The sequence below is a fragment of the Cebidichthys violaceus genome, unplaced genomic scaffold, assembly GCF_023349555.1.
Source record: "Cebidichthys violaceus isolate CVI_PGR_0920_01 unplaced genomic scaffold, fCebVio1.0.p SCAF_29, whole genome shotgun sequence".
NCBI classification, from domain to species: Eukaryota; Metazoa; Chordata; class Actinopteri; order Perciformes; family Stichaeidae; genus Cebidichthys; species Cebidichthys violaceus.
Window position 1 is genome coordinate 1,586,494 of NW_027176472.1, and position 12,259 is coordinate 1,598,752.

Here is a 12,259-nt window from a genome sequence, read left to right on the forward strand (position 1 = left end):
CTCGCTCATAGCTCCTCCAGCAGAGAAGCCTTTTTCTCCTTGAGATGCATTTTTAGGAATCAAGACATCCTTCCTCAAATCGTTTTTTCGGGGGACACAGACGAAGGAGAGAGGAGACGAGGAGGCTCAAGAGGGGTAGATGTGAGCACTCTCTCGCTCTCTGTTCATCCTCCCAAAAGACAAATGAAAGCCTAACTGGCAAATTAGAAAATAAGAACCCAAAAGAACTAAGAGAGGGGGAGAACATAAAAGCAGAACTACACAGAGACCAAAATAGCGTAACTTATTATTAATAAAGGAAATACAGGTAAAACACTCGGTGCCAAGGAAGTAGGTTTCATGCACTGCTGAATGCTGAAATGTCCACATGACAGGAAATGCATGTTTATTCTGAAAGGGACTTTTCACTGTTCGACAGCCCTCATTATCTGCCATCATTACTGCAAACAAAGACCTGATCAGAGAGTCTCGAGGCTCCTGCACATTTACCAGTCCCAGAGGGGCTCCAGACAATTAGTCCTGATACACATATGGCAGCGCCTTGCCTCCACCCTCCTGTGAGACCTGCTTCTCAAAACCACATATTAAAACCACGCTAACAACAAAAGGTTCGTTTGTCGGGTTTGTGGAGCGACAGCTACTTTGGATTCACCGCTGGACACAACAACTGTGGTGGGAAAAAAGTCTGCAATGAAGAGCTCACGATCAAAGAGTTTGGTTATCTGGTTTGCAAACTGGCGCGGTTCCATCTTAGTAGAGGGAGATCGCTTTGATCCACAGTAACGACTCAATGCAGATCGCTTTGATCCACAGTAACGACTCAATGCAGATCGCTTTGATCCACAGTAACGACTCAATGCAGGGAGATAGCTTTGATCCACAGTAACGACTCAATGCAGATCGCTTTGATCCACAGTAACGACTCAATGCAGATCGCTTTGATCCACAGTAACGACTCAATGCAGATCGCTTTGATCCACAGTAACGACTCAATGCAGGGAGATAGCTTTGATCCACAGTAACGACTCAATGCAGGGAGATAGCTTTGATCCACAGTAACGACTCAATGCAGATCGCTTTGATCCACAGTAACGACTCAATGCAGATCGCTTTGATCCACAGTAACGGCTTCACTCAGAGGTACCTTGTGTATGTGTCCGGCTACGTCTTTGTTCTTGACGATGACCAGCAGTCTGCCGGCAGAGTTTTCTTGGTTCAGGAAGTCCACGGGACTCTGCTCCGTGTTACCCTGCTTCAACAGGTACTCCTGCAACGTACGAGTACACACACACACACACACACAGAGAAAAATACAATAACACTACTACATCAATAAGAGCTGACTGGTGATAAGAAAAAATAGTCATTTATTTCTAGATCTGGGTGCAAAAAGGATCAAATGAAGGTTTGATACTACTGGTACTGGGTTGTTTTGGTGGAAACATTAAACATTAAAGGACACCCCAACTGGTGTTCATGTTTATTTATATATATATATATATATATATATATACACATATAAATGTTTATTTATTGAGGCTTTTATATTAATTACCTTTCTGACTTTTTGATCAGTAAATGTACTTTTCCATAATTTTCACCCGAAATGAAATGACGTTGATCTTTCCCTTTCATTGAGGACAACTAAACTAAAACAACAATATGAATGTAGGTTTGTATGTATTTAGCATCAGCGCTCATCTATTTCAACACGTCTCAACTGCCCGTGACGGTACCTTGACGTCTTCATGGACCTGGTCCCCTTCCTCGCTGCTGTGGAGGTAGAACTGCATGGAGTTCCTCTTGATGTCTTTGAAGATCTCCACCAGGTTGTTGAACACCTCTGGCTGCAGCTGGCTGATCAGGGAGCTCAGGGCGGCAGCCGGAGGAGCGGGGCGTTCGTCGGGCCCGGGGACGGACTCGGAGGCCGGACCGGAGACCCGCTCGGGAGGGTGGGACGGTTCTGTCGAGACGCCGCCGAACCCTGGAAATGTCACCTCACGGTTTGTCACCGCGAGGCCACTCCCACCTGCCACACCAGGGGCACAATGCACAGTCCTGGTAGAGCTGCTGTCTTGCGTTGGTCTGTTGTGAGCGACTGTTCTGGTGATCTCTAACGAGTGACTTTGCTGTGGTTTCTGTGAGGACTTGTTAGAAGGAGGTATGAGGACGGAAGTGTTGGGCGGTTTGTAGACAGAACCGGACTTACAGGTAGTGACAGATAAAGTGACATGTGAGGCTGGGGGGTTCCTGTCGTTAGCAGCATCAGGAACCTGTTTGGTGATTGCATGTGAAGGCCGCACTTCACCTTCTCTGGAGTGTGCAGGACTTTCAGCCGCTGTCAGTTCACCACAGAGACCGTCGTCCTCTCCGCCCGTTGCGGCGTTACCCGCTCTGATACTGGACACAAAATCGCTGACGCTGCACGCCAGCGCCGAGTCGACATCGGCCCGACTGGTGCCGGGCTTGGGGCTCGGACAGCGGTTATCGAACTCCGTTAGCATGCTGTCGATGCGGTCCTGTAGTGAGCGGACGTAGTCCTGGACCGGCGGACAGGGGTTGTAGAAGGTAACGTACTGTGAAAACGAATAACTGGGAGTGCGTGGGGCTGTGTGCTGAGGTGTGTGGGTTTCCGTGTTCGAGGTGGAGTGTGGGGACTGTGGGAAGCTGTAATGGACGCTCTGCTCCTGCAGGAAGAGCTGTACCTCAGAGGAGAAGTTGCTCAGGTGTTTGTCCACGACGCTGTCGAGGCGAGACGGAGGTGAGACGATGGGGGGCGAGAACAAAGAACCACCTACCAGCTCCTTCTCTTCTGCTTTTTGCTCCTTATCACCAGCTACCACATGTAGCATTTCCACTTCCTCCTCTTCTTCTTCTCCTCGGTTTTGCCCTCTCTGAACTGGCTGAGTTTCTTGTTGCTGCACTAAAATGTCTGCCTGTACCTCCCTCAACTCCCCCGTTTCCCTCTCTGCGTCCCCCTTCTCTCTCTCAGTGGACGGTGGTGGTGAGGGACTCGTCCTCCTCTCTGGAGCTGGAGGGACACACGGCTGGATGGTTGCGGACACACATAGCTCTTCGCTCTTCTTCTCGTCTTTAGGCAGTCCTGCAGGAGGCAGGATACACAATAGATAGACATACTGAGAAAAGAAGCTACAGAACAACACTGCTGGCATTATTCAGAGTGGAGTGCAAAAGGTGCTCAAGGCCTAAAGTGAACAATTATCTTAGTAGGTGAAGTGGACTTCAGGAAAAGTAAAGCTTGTCTGTTACATCACATAGTGAAACTTAAGAGCTTAACTTATATAACAAGCAAAAATTAAAGCTAAAAGTGTCTGTAATATTTGCATTCATCGCTCCAATCTACAGTAAAAAAATCAAAATCAATTTCGCACTGAATGCAAAAGGCCAAAAATCATCAGCATCAACATTAGCTCCACGTCTACTTTCTCTAAGCAGGAACTTAAATTAGACCCATGTTTAAAATGATCAGTTCATAACTGTCTGATATTACAGTCTAAAGCTTGAACAGATGAACAGTAGAGCCAGAGAGCGAGGTTACCTGCAGACTCCCTGGAGGCTGCGGGGGCTACCTGCTCCTCGTTAGCGCCGCTGTGGTCCTTGTTAAACGGACTGAGCTCATTAGGCTCCGCGGACCGGCTCAGCGGGGGAAAAGGGGGGCGGCCGAGCGGAGTGTCCGGGCACCGGGAAGGAAAAGGGCGAGGGCTGGGCCGTGGAGACGGGGGAGGGCTGGGCTCCGGGGACGGGCATTGGGACGGGGAAGGGGGAGGACTGGGCTCTGGAGACGGGCATTGGGACGGGGACGGGGGAGGGCTGGGGTCGGGCGACGGGCACTGGGAGGGGGAGTGCGGAGGGCTGGGCTCGGGGGACGGTAACTTGAAGGGGGAGGGAGGACGGTTTCGTTCGGGAGACGGGGCGGGGCTCTTCCTCGGAGGTTTGGTCGTCGCGGCGATGCTCGTTATCGCGGCGAGGTGCTGGAAGCGAGGGTCCTGAGGGAGGTTTCTGTCTCTCTGGGTGTACCTCTGTGAAGACACACCTGCAGACAAGAGTTTAAGTTCACTGTCATTCGTCACTCTGGTCACTGTGGATCTGCAATCCGGTCCGGAGGCACAAGTAGTAAAGCGACATATTTTACATGTAAAAGGAGATTTGCTGTGTCTTAAAACAAGCAGCAAAAAATACAAAAACACGTATGACAACTATTAGATGTTCATCCTGAGTGGGCAGGCAGACAGACAGACCTGTAATGGGGATGAGGACCCACGGGATCTCCCACGGAATCTCCCCCTCTTCCTTTTCGTATCCTCCTGCTCTCCTCTCGAGCCCTCCTCCTCCTCCTCCTCTGTGGTGATTCATCTCCCCGCTGTGGGAGCTGGGACTGAATCCCTCCAAACTACTGACGCTGCCCGCCGTCTGCTCCTAGAGACACACACCGAACCCCACCCACACCCACACACACACACACACACACACACACACACACACACACACACACACACTTTAACAACCTTACCTGCTCCATTTTAAATGAGACATTTTGGATTCCTGTTATTTATCAGGAGGTACAAATGATAAGAGTTACAAATCTCACATCCTCATAATCTGCCTCTATAGCCCCGATCACCACCAGTCCTGTACAACACATTAGGTCTCAAAAGTTTGTGTGTTGAGGCTTCAACGCCTCACCGTCAAACCAGAAAAACTAGAATGACAGAGTAATTAACAGTGTGAGGTTTCAAGCTTCCACCGCACATGAGCACGGCGTCTTGGTTCTAGCCGGGTTCCTATTGCACACTATGATTATGCGACCGTTGCCGTTCGGAAACGTACAGCGGACAAATGGATCGACGCCATCGACCTAACAAGTCGTCAAGTTACCTCCAGCTCGTCCTGCTTCCTCAGGTCGATGTCACAGTTGGTGGGCAGACCCAGCTTGGTGGCCAACCTATCAAACGGAGAGGATTCCCTCTGACCCTCCTCTCGCACTTCGCCGACGCTCCGGGTGGTCGTTCCTCTCGCGGCCCGGTTGAGGTCTGTTGGCGGAGAGGGAGACGTTCATTTGCATCAAGAGTTTTCCAAATACTGTAACTAGAGATGCGCCGGTTAAAAGGGCTCCATTGTTGTCCCGCTGGCTAAAAAGCGGATCCCCTCGGGCGCCGAATGACTCCATGACCAGTGGCATTGACTTCACTGGTCATGGAGTCATTTGAACAGGCCGAGTCCAAAAAAGGACTTTGTTGGATAAAACGCTCTGAAACCCATGCAGTAGAGGACACCTCAGTCACGTTACTCGAGTTCCTGAAGGTCCTAGAAACCATGCCGGACTTTTATCATCTGTGTCTGTGTTCAAGCAGAATTCGGTCACCTGTTAGCAGACTGAGAAGTTTAGCGGCGAGTTCAGATCCATCTTCCCTCAGATCAACGTCCTTCAAACCCACCGAGCCGATCACAGACGCAAGAGAGCCGAGAGAAGAAGAGACCTGGCTTCCTTCAACTACGAGTCAAATGAAGAGGCAGAACAGGTCAGCGAGCGACACACCAGCCCATAAATCTACAAGAAGTATAACGAAAGTGTCTTAACCCTAACCCCTCCTCACCGGGAATCTTGTCGTGTCTTCCGGGTTCCTGCGATGCCTTCAGGAACTTCAGCGTCCGCTCTGCCGTCACCTGCTCCAGTTTCCTCTTCCTCCCCGGTACCTTCACTCCTCCTCCTTCCTCCCTCTTCACCTCGTTCTCGGCATTCCTCTTACAGGTCAACACCAGGTTTACCAGCTGCTGCATCTGAGCAACACAAAAGGAAAAGACATTGGAGTTCACTCTGGGTTGAAGACGACATTAGACCATATCGGTAACGGAATCTTTGTCCACGTCATGTCTTCACCCTTTCATGTTTGGTCTGTTCGTCTCTAGCGTTGCTGGTCGCCTCCTTCCCGGACGCCACCTCCCTCCGGCTCTTCTTGAGCGTCACCTCCGGCGGCTCCTCCGGGCTGCAGTGCGCCTCCACCATCTGCTTGGCCCGGGCCACCGACAGCAGGTAGAGGGCCGGGCTGTACAGGTAGGAGCGCAGATAGCTGTCCATGTTCACCCGGTGGTGTTTGGGAGTCGGGAACAGCTTCCCTCGCTCGTCCAGCTTGGAGTCGTACTCGCCCATGGGGTACTGTCGCACCTGGAGAGGAGAGACCCGGGAATATCTGCTTTAATCTGTTACGAGGAACGATTCAAGGAATAAACCAATGGACCAAAATAACTGCCAAAAACCACGTGGACACCCCTACAATTTAAGAACACAACCGGTCGCACCTTGCCGTCGTTCATGCCGACGAGGTATTCCCGCGCCTGGCGCTCCACACCGGCAGACAGCTCGGGGTGAGGGTTGGCGCGGGCCTTGACCAGAGCGTGATGCAGCGCTGGAATGAACTGGCTCAGCCGCGGCATCACCGTGGCACCAGACATCCCCGACTCGGAGGCGTTGTGGGTCGAGGAGGTACACCTTAACGCTGCATTAAGAGAACATCAATATTTACATCAACGCTTGAAAAAAACGAACTGCCGTCGCTTCCCTGAGCTCCCGTCCTTCATAGTAAACGCACAAGTTCTCTTCTGACACCGGTGAAATATCAACCCTGTTACTCACTGGATTTGTCCAGATCTCTGGACTCCGGGAAGACGAACAAGGCCTGAAGACATCTCTTCCAGCTCTCTCCTCTCTCTGAAAACACACAAACATCTTTGTTGTTCTTGGCAGTACGTTCTTCTGTGCTTCATACCTACGTCTACAAATCAGCGCATTGGCAAGTTCTCGTAGTAGATGTGGAGAAAGTTACTCTACAATAACCAGCCTCTCTGTTGTGCCTTATTTTTCAATAACCAGCCTGGCTTGTCCAACACTATCCTTGACCTATTTAAACCAGTATACGCCCCATCCGCCCCGTGTCATACCAGAGGGTGTGGCCATCTGAACGCTGGATAACAGGAGGAGGAAGCCTCGGTCTGAGAGTGGAGTCATCAGAACCTGAAGAGAGAAGAGACGACCGTCAGTCAACAAACATTCTCTCATTTCCCATCTTTCTATTCGTCTTCTCCTCTCCACTTTTTTTCCTTCTTACATTTTACACTCCTGCTGCTGCTTCTGCTGTTAGCAAACATTAAATAATAAAGACTACTTTATATTTAAACCCACCATTCTCTTCATCTCCAGTTCCTGCAGCAGCTTCGTCACGCTGGTCGCAGACCGACTTCTGTCAGTCAGCTCCAGGAGGCTGCAACAATGGCCGCTCTTCACGACTACACGCGCAAACAAAACACACAAGACAACGGTGATCACACGATACAAAACAGCAAAGGAGCGTAAAATTGGATGATCTGTCATGCAGGGTTGCTGTGGCTTCACCTTGGTGGCTGTCGCTGTAGAGGTTGTAGCTGAGCAGGTCGGAGGGCAGGAGCTCGGTCACCTGGTCGAGCCTCATCAACGAACCGATTTCCAACTTCTCAGGTCTGAGGGAGACACACAAATGCGAGGAACGTGTTCAACGTGTTCTGGTTAAGAGGTCTGAACTGTCTGGGCAATTCTGGTGGAAGTTGAGACCGAGGTCTGCGGTCTGGCGGACAAACCTCCACACATCCGTCCACGTAAAGGACAGAGCTTCACCTACAAACACTGATGTGGTCTTATCAACACTTCCTGCAGCTGCTTCACCATGAAGAGTGGAATTCAGTAGGTATTTCCTGAGCTCAACAAGGCAGAATTAGGTTTGTCGAAGGTGGATTTCTTCACTTTAGTTTGACCTTGACTTGCTCGTTGCCCCTCCTTTCTGATTTTGTGCCAAGTGTAGGCAAAAAAAACAAAACCCTCCTCACCCCCACCGCTGTACCGGACACGGAAGAGTTTGATTTGATCCTGTCGAACAAACACATTCTCATTGTAGTAGAAAGTAAAACAGAGAGAGGTCAGTACTCACAGTCTGTGGGGCAGGAGGGGAGGAGAGAAGGAGCGAAGGGAGATCTGGAAGAGAACCAGGTCGCCTTTCACCAAATCTCCGGTCCACACTGTGAACTGAGCACGCTCTGAAAGAGACAGCGTTAGGGTCAGCGTGTTCAGGACACTTATCATATATATATATAAATATATATAATATCATCCTATATTTGAGCTGCAAGTGTGAACCGTCTCATCTGAGGTGTAGTGGGATTAAAGGACCGACAGGGACTCACCGTGACTCCCCTCTGCTGACTGACTGTTCAACCTGTCCATCAAAAAAACACACACACACACACACACACACACACACACACACACACACACACACACACATCAACTTAGCTGGGACCGGGATGGATTTGAAGGACCAAATTCTGTATTATTTAAATTACTGTCAACCGTTTTACAAATGATAATAATCAAATCAATGAAGAAATGTTTCGTTAGTAAGCGTAACGACATTGCAGAAGCGTCAACCTCATTTGGTGCAATATATTAAAATACGTTGCACATGTTTACGAGGAATAACCGATAAGTAATAAATATCTGCCATAAAAAGTGAATCTGAACAATTAAAAGCACACAAAGAATTTGACCAACAACAAAAGAAAGAGCTCAGTCTACTGTTCTCTATGCCGGCGTATTTCTACGTTTCTTGATATTTTCATATCAAACCATTTAATGCGACACTTTAACCAGACCTCCGTACCTGATGGGGGCCAGAGGTTTGCTGGGAAGTGAAGAGTCTTTTCCTTTGAAGTGGAACGAGATGACGGCGTACGGACAGACCTGTCGAGGTCGCTGCCGCAGCTCGTCGAAGGAATACTCGTAGAAGTATTGCTGAAACACACAACAGAGCGACGGGCGTTCAATGCCAGGCTTTGCTTCTTTTAAAAAAGGAAAAACTCAACTTTAAAATCATAGAAATATTTAAACAAAACTATTTTTTTTTGCTCGGCAATTAAAAGCCAAGTCACCTGACTACCCGGGTGTGTCATGTGACATTTCACCTGATGAACCACTTCATCAAAATCCTGTCTGTCTCACTGTATGTCCATTGATGACTTGTCTATGTGTGTTTAGTATTCTAGCTTCTGTAAGCAAAGATGATTTCCTGTGTGTGTGTGTGTGTGTGTGTGTGTGCGCGTGTTTTACCTGCCTTGTGGGGACAACGGTCAGACTACACAGTCACATTGAGGGGACTCAGCTTTTTTTTGGGGACAATTGCTCACCCCCAAAATGTAAATCATTACATTGACTTGGTTTAAGTATAAAGTACGGTGTGGGTTAGGATTAGGATTAAACTTTGTTTGTACAGAGGCGTACAAACGTACAGTGAACACTCAAAAGGACTACGAGGGAAACCTGTAGATATGCAAACAGACTGTAGGTGTAACCTTCAAACAGACATAAATCAACCTCCCTTATGCCGAGGAGGGATTCATATTATCTGTAAACTCATATTCATGGACTACTCTATTGCCTTTGTGCAAACCCTGTAAAGAGAGATGTCAAGTATTACATGCATTCTGAAGAAACAAAGGTTGAATATCCGGGTTAACTATTTGATTTGGCTGCAAAATATTTACTCAAATGAAGGTTCTAAAGACCTGTTTGTAAAGTATTTAAATGTGAATTTGCCTTCTTTAATCCCTAGACATGTAAATAGTTCTTTTATCAGCCATCCGTTTGTCACGTGATCATGCTCACCGAGGTGTGTGTGTGTGTGTGTGTGAGTGTGTGTGTGGAAGTGAGAGTGTGTGTGGAAGTGAGAGTGTGTGTCCTTGCCTGTGTGAGCTCAAAGGCGCGGTAGGAGGTGAGCGATGTGACCTTGCTGGCATTCTTGGAGGTGTGGCTGTCGAAGCGAGGCGTTGGGTCCAGAAGGTTCTTCATGTTTTCATAGATGCTCTTCACTTTCCCCTGAAATAAGAAAAAATAAAAATGTATCAACTTTTATATCGAGTACAGAACGAGAGATTTGAGAGAGCACAGCCTCTTTTCATGTTTTTGTGTCTGAGTGAGTAATGAGGACGACATTATTTTAAACCGGTCCAGCATTGAACGAGAGGGGAAGGCAGCTACCATCTGGGGGAGGAGGGGGGGGGGGGGGGGGGAGCTTCTTTCTATCTGTTTCTATTTTCAGCAAGGTCGGTTTCACGGAATGTGCTTTGTTGCATTTAAAGTTTAAGTTTCCAGCACTAACCAAACCTTCCCTTTAGTCAGTGACTGATAAGGGGGGAGAGGGGGGAGAGATATTTGGGATTGCCAAGCCAGCGTCTCTTTAGATGTTTGTTTGTTTTTCCTCCCCCTTTGCTCCCCCGTGCGTCGGCTTGAACTCCATCTCTGTCTCATGGGGATTCATTAACGGTTCAATCCTGTTCATACATTTTCACCAGCGTAACAAAGCAGGACCTCTAGTTACGTCACATGATTCCTGCCTCCTGACTAGGGATGGGTATCGTTTGGGGTTTTTCTGATACCGGTGCCTAAACCGATACTTTAAAAAAACAAACACACAAAACGACGATTGACGACATTAAAGGAAGGCTTTTTTTTATTGCCAAGGCAATTTGTTTCCTTCAAATTGAACAATATATGAACTGTTTGAAGTATACTATAAATATAAATACATACAAAACACTTCAAACTACAGCTTCAAACTTTTTAACTTCAAACCATGAACAATATATTAACTGTTAACAACAGTTTACAGCATACTTAAATAAATATAAATACACTTCAGCAATTCTTTTGCAGAAATATGAGCATATTTGCCTCGGCACCGAAAGGCACCGAAAGGAAGCACCGAAATGTGCGTTGCGTTAGGTCCGGTAGGCACCGGTTGTATAGGAACCGGTTGGCACCGGTTTTCGGTACCCAACCCTAGTCCTGACCGGTGGACATGTGACCGGCCTGCTGATTTACCTTCATCACTTTGAAGATGACGATCTCCCCCGTGACTCTGGGAGTTATGGGGTTCACCTGAATCAGGTCCGAGTACCTGGACAGGTACACTCCTAGAGAGAGAGAGAGACAGACACACACACACACACACACACACACACACACACACACACACACACACACACACACAAAGAAGAGAAAACTAAAGATCAGACAGAAGTTGGATTCAACAAAGATATGAATGTAGTGTTTTATTCTTTGTGTGAATCAGCTTGGATCCGTTCACTCCTACCTTTATTGGGGTTTCCCAGCACTGTGACCCGGCTCTGACCCACAAGCAGCCCCTTCTCACAGAGCAAGGGCAGCTACAACAGACAGACAATCATTCTTTAAGGATGAGGCTCACTGACAGTTGTCCCGGTCTTAAGTGTTCGTTTCTTGTTGGAGAGAACATCCAGTCATTCTGCCCGTGATGTTGTTTACTCCACGGCCCCAGAGCACGAGGCAAAGTCCCCTCATTAAGACATAAACTCTCTGCAGTTTGATTTCTTTTTCAAATAAAGCGCATTAGTGCTTTGGAGAGTCCAAAGGTACAAAAGGTACAAAATACCTACGGCACAGGACAAATGCCCAAACGAACAAGAGCACTGCACGGTCACTGCTTAGATGTGTTCGTCCAACTCAGACTTCTTCTTACACCAGCAGATAGCAACACTGTTAATGAACAGCTGCGTTGATTAAGATGAATCTCACCTTAACGGTATCGGCCAACAGGAAACAGTAGCTCTCCTCCAGCTCCTTGTCTGTCCTCCCGTCTGCCTTCATCTCCTTCCTCTTCTCCACAAACTGAAACACAAACAAACACGAAGCGATTCTGATCGTCTCTTGTTAAAGTCTGAGCGGCCGTCGCCGATTCCACATTTTTGCCGATTCTACATTTTTGCCGATTCTCTTTCCTTCTAAGAACTGTAATTGACAGCGTACTCACAACATTTTTTGTAACTTTCCTTTCACGGCAAATTCAACTGTGCGTTCACAATGAAACTTTGACTATTTTACATTTTTACCAAAAACGGCAGGACTTGATTTTTCTATGTGCTGCTCATTGTTTATAGATGCGAGACCGGTGCTGGAGTTGAGAGACGACGTGTACGACCGGATCGTTCCACAAGTAGAAAAAAGCTGAATCGTTAGAAACACTCGGGGCGTAACGACACACGTATTCGTGTTGAACCGTTCGGTACGGGGCTCACGGTTCGGTACGCATTACGAACCGAACAATACGTTTGAATAAGATTAAATCGCTTTTGAAAAATGAAATAGAGCTGAAATTGGTGGAGCCACTGCGCTCAAACATGG

At 48.0% G+C, this 12,259-nt stretch overlaps 1 protein-coding gene across 5 annotated transcripts in view; it reads right to left on the reverse strand.

Moving 5' to 3' along the window:
• The window catches only part of tasora (transcription activation suppressor a), a 28,579-nt gene that overhangs the window by 13,382 nt on the left and 2,938 nt on the right, over positions 1–12,259 (reverse strand). For all 5 annotated transcript variants that reach the window (XR_011103818.1, XM_068722150.1, XM_068722149.1 and 2 more), the window contains exons 3-22: positions 11,654–11,746; positions 11,193–11,265; positions 10,922–11,013; positions 9,785–9,916; positions 8,706–8,836; positions 8,230–8,261; positions 7,977–8,082; positions 7,409–7,512; positions 7,199–7,302; positions 6,958–7,030; positions 6,653–6,727; positions 6,319–6,515; positions 5,900–6,184; positions 5,616–5,799; positions 5,384–5,512; positions 4,897–5,051; positions 4,260–4,437; positions 3,560–4,054; positions 1,737–3,103; positions 1,145–1,267 (exon numbers count right to left, since the gene is read on the reverse strand). Coding sequence is in view for 4 of the 5 variants with exons in the window: in XM_068722150.1 (XP_068578251.1) it covers positions 1,145–1,267; positions 1,737–3,103; positions 3,560–4,054; positions 4,260–4,437; positions 4,897–5,051; positions 5,384–5,512; positions 5,616–5,799; positions 5,900–6,184; positions 6,319–6,515; positions 6,653–6,727; positions 6,958–7,030; positions 7,199–7,302; positions 7,409–7,512; positions 7,977–8,082; positions 8,230–8,261; positions 8,706–8,836; positions 9,785–9,916; positions 10,922–11,013; positions 11,193–11,265; positions 11,654–11,746 (4,128 nt within the window). In the remaining variant the exon portion in view is untranslated. The remainder of the gene's footprint in view (positions 1–1,144; positions 1,268–1,736; positions 3,104–3,559; positions 4,055–4,259; positions 4,438–4,896; positions 5,052–5,383; positions 5,513–5,615; positions 5,800–5,899; positions 6,185–6,318; positions 6,516–6,652; positions 6,728–6,957; positions 7,031–7,198; positions 7,303–7,408; positions 7,513–7,976; positions 8,083–8,229; positions 8,262–8,705; positions 8,837–9,784; positions 9,917–10,921; positions 11,014–11,192; positions 11,266–11,653; positions 11,747–12,259) is intronic.